At 42.6% G+C, this 5,370-nt stretch overlaps 1 protein-coding gene across 4 annotated transcripts in view; it reads left to right on the forward strand.

The window, feature by feature from the left end:
- The window catches only part of SNX24 (sorting nexin 24), a 180,241-nt gene that overhangs the window by 158,859 nt on the left and 16,012 nt on the right, over positions 1–5,370 (forward strand). For 2 of the 4 annotated variants that reach the window (XM_053220286.1, XM_053220288.1), the window contains exon 7: positions 1,556–1,619. In XM_053220286.1, coding sequence (XP_053076261.1) covers positions 1,556–1,619 — 64 coding nt within the window. Of the gene's footprint in view, positions 1–1,555; positions 3,162–3,506; positions 5,112–5,370 lie in introns of those variants that run through there. The other 2 variants (XM_053220289.1, XM_027076822.2) reach the window with 2 other exon arrangements.

Below are 5,370 nucleotides of genomic sequence, written 5' to 3' on the forward strand. Positions count from 1 at the left end.
GTAATTAGACAGCGCTTGGTACTGATGGTAGCTGGTACTTCACCGTGTGCCCAGGTCGGGTTCAAGTGCTTTGTTTCTCCCACCAGTTTCTACAACAGCCTATCAGGTAGGTACTATTATGAAGTCCCTCAGTCGTCATGTGGAACTCGTCACCTCTTTGACCGTGTTCCTGTCTATTCTCAATGGCAGCCAGGGTCATCTTTGCAAAACACAATTCATTTCCTTCTCCCTCTGCTTAAATTCCTTCAGGAGCTTCCTGTTGCTTTTCAGATGAAGCCACTGTTCCTGTGCTTGAGTTGGCCTTTCTGCCCCCAGGCCTCTCCCTCATTCCCTTTTCTTCTTTTTTGTTTCTTTTTGAAGGATTATTTATTTTTGAGAGAGAGAGGGAAAGAGAGAGACACGGCGTGAGGGAGGGAGGGGGACAGAGGATCCGAAGCAGGCTCTGTGTTGACAGCAGTGAGCAGCGCAATGTGAGGCTCAAACCCACAAACCATGAGATCATGACCTGAGCGGAAATCAGGAGTCAGACGCTTAACCTGCTTAACCGACTGAGCCACCCAGGCATCCCTCATTCCCTTTTCCACCCTGGCCCCCATTTCAGTCTTTGATCCTTCCAGGGTCCCTCCTGCCACAGACGTGCCACATGGCTAGCTCCTCTGCCTAATCCACTCCTCTGAGAACATTTCTGCCCTGCCTTGCGAGTGCTTTTACAGAGTAGGAACTCTCTAGAGGTTGGATTACTACGTGAACAGTGTTTGTCGTAAAGTTTTTGTCTTAAAGTATTGGACCAGCTAATTTCCTCACATAATAACTGTATTATTTAAAGTGGGTGGCTTAGCATAGATCCTGGGTATAATCATGTGCAGCTTGAAGTTTAGAAATTGAACCTCTGAGCCATATGATGGATAGGTCCCCCTGTGCAGCTTACCATTCGTATTCTCCCTGCTCCGATCACTGGCTCGTGGCTCCACATCCATACACCTCTGGGTTTCCTTTGCATCTCCTCTAAAAACGTGGCTGGTTTTTCAAGTTTGACAAGATGGTTTTTGTCGGAAATGTGCCCTTTTAAGCTTCGAAGACGGCCCCCCAATGTTACTGCTCCTTGGAAGCTCACGTAACAGCACGATCATCCTCGAGACAACTTGGACTAAACACTCCTGTAAACCACAATGGAAAAACTGCAGCCGAGTATTCCCTGTAGAAATCTTGGAATTCCTTCAAGTATATTGAGATTTTGTTAGAAATTGAATTGCCAGTGTAATCCATCTTCCTTGTGAGAAAACATTCAGATAAAGAGCTGGGGCCTAGCAGCATTAACCATTAGAACATCCCTTAAATCAATAAGCTACAAATCTGGCCGTGCATTCCTGCAGCGCCTGGCCCTGCACTAAAGTGGCTTTAGGCCAAGGCACCGTGACAGATAACGCATCCTAAACAAGGTGGTGCGGATCCCTAAGTTACCGTGGGCCTCACCTCGTTAAATTCTACCAAACGCAATTGTATTTCGTGTTTCACTGATGTGCTTAAGAAAAGCTGTGTTCCTTTTGTTTTTCAGATTTTCCAAATGTGGTTATTGAAGGAGTTCTCCACGGGATATTTTACCCTCATCTGCAGCCCAGGTAGAAATCCTACATGGGTGGAAGGAGCTGAAGCAGGTCTCAAGGAAATCGATACCTACCAAATTAACCTAAACTCTATGACATAACAGCTCTAGCTAGTGGTAAAATTCACAGTCCCAGCTTAATTCAGGGCAGGGACATTTCCATTAGAATGGTGCTTTTAAAAATAGAAACTGAACCCCGGGCGGTGCTGAGGTTAAGGCCGAGCATTTGAGAAGGAGAAGGTAGCTGCCAATTTCGAACCTGGTGAGAAGGTTGTAGAATGTCCCTGTGAGCACCGAGCATAACAAAACGAAGGTACTCTCTGCTTTCGTTGCACCACTTGCTAACTGAACATCTTATCCTGAAACATACAGAGACTCATCTACTTTGGTAACTTTTTGTCGTTGTTGTTCAGATGTCGTGACACACTAATCTTTTCATCATGAGATTTTCTCAGTCAGCGATACGTGTCTTCTGAAGTGCCCGCACCGGGAGAGTATCAAAGAAACATGCTATGCTAAATGTGAGGATGGAACTAAACTGGAAATTATATTTCGCTGTCAATGTTAGGGCATTTTTAAAAAACCACGTCATTTCTATTTACATTGCAGTAGGGTTGCATCTTACCTAGGAATTAGCTTCTGGGGTCAGCACCTAAAATAAAATGGAACATCGAGATCATCCTCGACTGCCCTTCAGAAAGGCGCCATCAATAAACTCTGTACATCCAATACATCCAGGTTTTCTGCCAATGTTGGAAGAAATGACTGTTTCTTCTGTTGAAGACCAATGGGAGTTGGTGTTTGTTTAGGACACTTTTGTATAAAACCACATACCTTTCCACACTAGAATCGTACTTAGCCATGGAAGATGCTTGCTTTCCGAGAGATAGATGTGAACTGACTTGCCTGAGGAGACACCAGAGTGACAAGCCTCATTTTGATTTCCTCACAGTTCTTCAGCACTCATCGAGGTTTACTCGTTCATTAAATGAGTAGAATTGCCACCGGATTAATTGTTATTTTCCTTATCATTTCCTTGTTACCTCCTCTATGGAGTTTATGTAAGTTAAATGTGTGTATCATCTAACGCCACTCTACATCTCACACAAGTTCGTATTTTGAGGAGTACGAGGATAAAAACATATATGCAAACAATGTATGTGCTCTATTCAGGCATTTCGTTGAAAACTCATAGCTAGCCTATTTATGGTTATTAATTTTACTAAGCTGCTTTGTGGGAGAAAAATATTTGGATTCAAGACCAATAACTGAATCATGGTTTTTGGTTAGGATATATATATATGTGTGTGTGATATATATATATATATATATATATATATATATATATATATATATATATATATATGTTTCAAGCCTGCTGCAGACTTTTAGAGATACATTTATGATAGCTTTGTGACTTCATGCTGGAAACACGCAAGGACTAAATAATCAAGTGTCATGAACCGAAAAGAACTGAATGCTCAAGTGTTGGGAGATATTTTTTCAGTGTTTCATTGTTAGCTATTTTGAGTTAAATAAAAACAGAGATGAAGAAATATTTCAATTTGTCTTCTCCTAGGATTTTATTGGAAATACCAGTTGTGTCTTATCTCTTTATACACACACACACACACACACACACACACACAACTTCTCACATACATACTCACATTTATCTCTAATTGAAGTGTTAAATTACCACATCTATTAAGCCAGTAGGTACCCATTAAATAGTTGATGATTTACCAAGATAGTAAGAATTTTTTTTTAATATATAAACCAAGCCCTGTTGGTGGCACACACCTCAGGAAACGTTTTTTGAGGATTTTTATTTAGTGATGACTTTTATTTTTTATTTAATTTTTAATGTGTAATTTTGTGTTTCATTTCAATTCTGTTATAGGAAATAGAAACCACGGTAGGTATTTTAAGCAGGATGGAATAGTGAGAAATTGGATGCTCATAGAATCTTTTGGAAGGATGAGGAGAGTGAACTTCTAGTGGATAATCCAGGAATGACTTCCAGAATCCTCCAGCAACATCTAATACCCACCTGCCAGGGGAGCTACAACCTTTGCCTTAAGCAGGAATTCAGGGAGCCAGGAGGCTGCTCCTGGAGCTATTGAGGTCAAAACAAAACAAAAAAACTACGCTGTAGCTGTGATCCGGGTATCAGCAAGCAAGATCAGGAGGTAATTATTACCACTATAACTGCCTCATAGCAGGAATCTGGGGACTGGGCCCTGGAACAGAGTGTCCACCTTTGCCACCTGCACTAACATCCCCTCTCAACACCCTTGACTTTGCTTGCCCACAGCTACAGCCGGAAGATGGTGTTCACCCACCTCCATTTTCCATCTCATGAAAGCGTATCCAATTGGCAGAACCTTATGATCAATCCCCAGCCTCAAGGGAGTCTGGGAGGGCTTGGAACTGCCTGGTCCCTGCACTGCAGGAATGGACATTGGAAAGAGGCTGGAATATATTTCCATGGTTGAAAATTTAATAACAACATAAAAAAGGATATATAAAAAAAAAGAAAAATCTCCCACCCCGTCTCCTACATCCCGTCCCCGCCCCCCACACAACCACTGTGCTTAGTTTATATGTGTACCTACAGAGATTTCAGCCACATACATGCAAAATCATGTTTAGTATACGTATTCCATTTCTCCCTTTTTTACAAAACAAGGATTTTCCAAGACATGGATTCATAGACAATAGAGCAGTAAAAGAGTAAGGGGAAGAAAAAATAAAAGGAGGGGTAACCACACTGTCCCTTAAAGCAGGAGCCCGGGACAGCTGTCATCTGCTGTGCTCCTAGTTCATGAATCTGGTGGTCTGTCTGGGCTGGGTCTCAGGCGGTCTCTTGGTGCTTCCTGCGCAGCCTCTCGGGCCTCACCTCCATCATCTGGCCATTTCCCGACCAGCACCCCTTATGTCCTCTTTGACCCACCCCACTTTTTCAAACAGCTCTCTATCTCTGCCACCCTGAATACACCAGCCGTCCCTATCTGGTAAATCCTCAGTCAGTTCGCTTTGAAAAGTATAGAAATGTAATCCACTCGGTTTACAAAAATAAAAATGTCAGTAGAAAACAACCTATGTGAATTGCCAACCATTTTACACAGATTTTTTACTTTAAAATTCTAGCCAATAAATATATTTTTTGATTTTAAAGAAGTGTCAAAATCTCATGATCACAGTTTAGAAATAACACATGGCTCTCATATCATCTGACACCTGTGATCAAATGATAATGGCCACTTAATAAGGATTCTGGCACACCCTTTAGAGTGACTGCTATAAAAAAAAAGCAAATAACAACTGTTGGCAAGGATGCGGAGACCTTGAAACCCTTGTACATTGCTGGCGAGAATGTAAAAGGGCACAGCCTCAGTGGAGAATGGCATGGCATTTTTTTCAGAAAAGTATACAAGTGACCATGTGATCTAACCATTCCACTTCCGGGTATAGACCCGAAAGAAGTGAAAGCAGGGACTTGAGCAGATTGGGGTTTTTTTGTTTTTTTTTTTTTGTTTTTTTTAATTTTTTTTTTCAACCTTTACTTATTTTGGGGACAGAGAGAGACAGAGCATTAACGGGGGAGAGGCAGAGAGAGAGGGAGACACAGAATCGGAAACAGGCTCCAGGCTCCGAGCCATCAGCCCAGAGCCCGACGCGGGGCTCGAACTCACGGACCGCGAGATCGTGACCTGGCTGAAGTCGGACGCTCAACCGACTGCGCCACCCAGGCGCCCCTTGAG

The sequence above is a fragment of the Acinonyx jubatus genome, chromosome A1, assembly GCF_027475565.1.
Source record: "Acinonyx jubatus isolate Ajub_Pintada_27869175 chromosome A1, VMU_Ajub_asm_v1.0, whole genome shotgun sequence".
NCBI lineage: Eukaryota > Metazoa > Chordata > Mammalia > Carnivora > Felidae > Acinonyx > Acinonyx jubatus.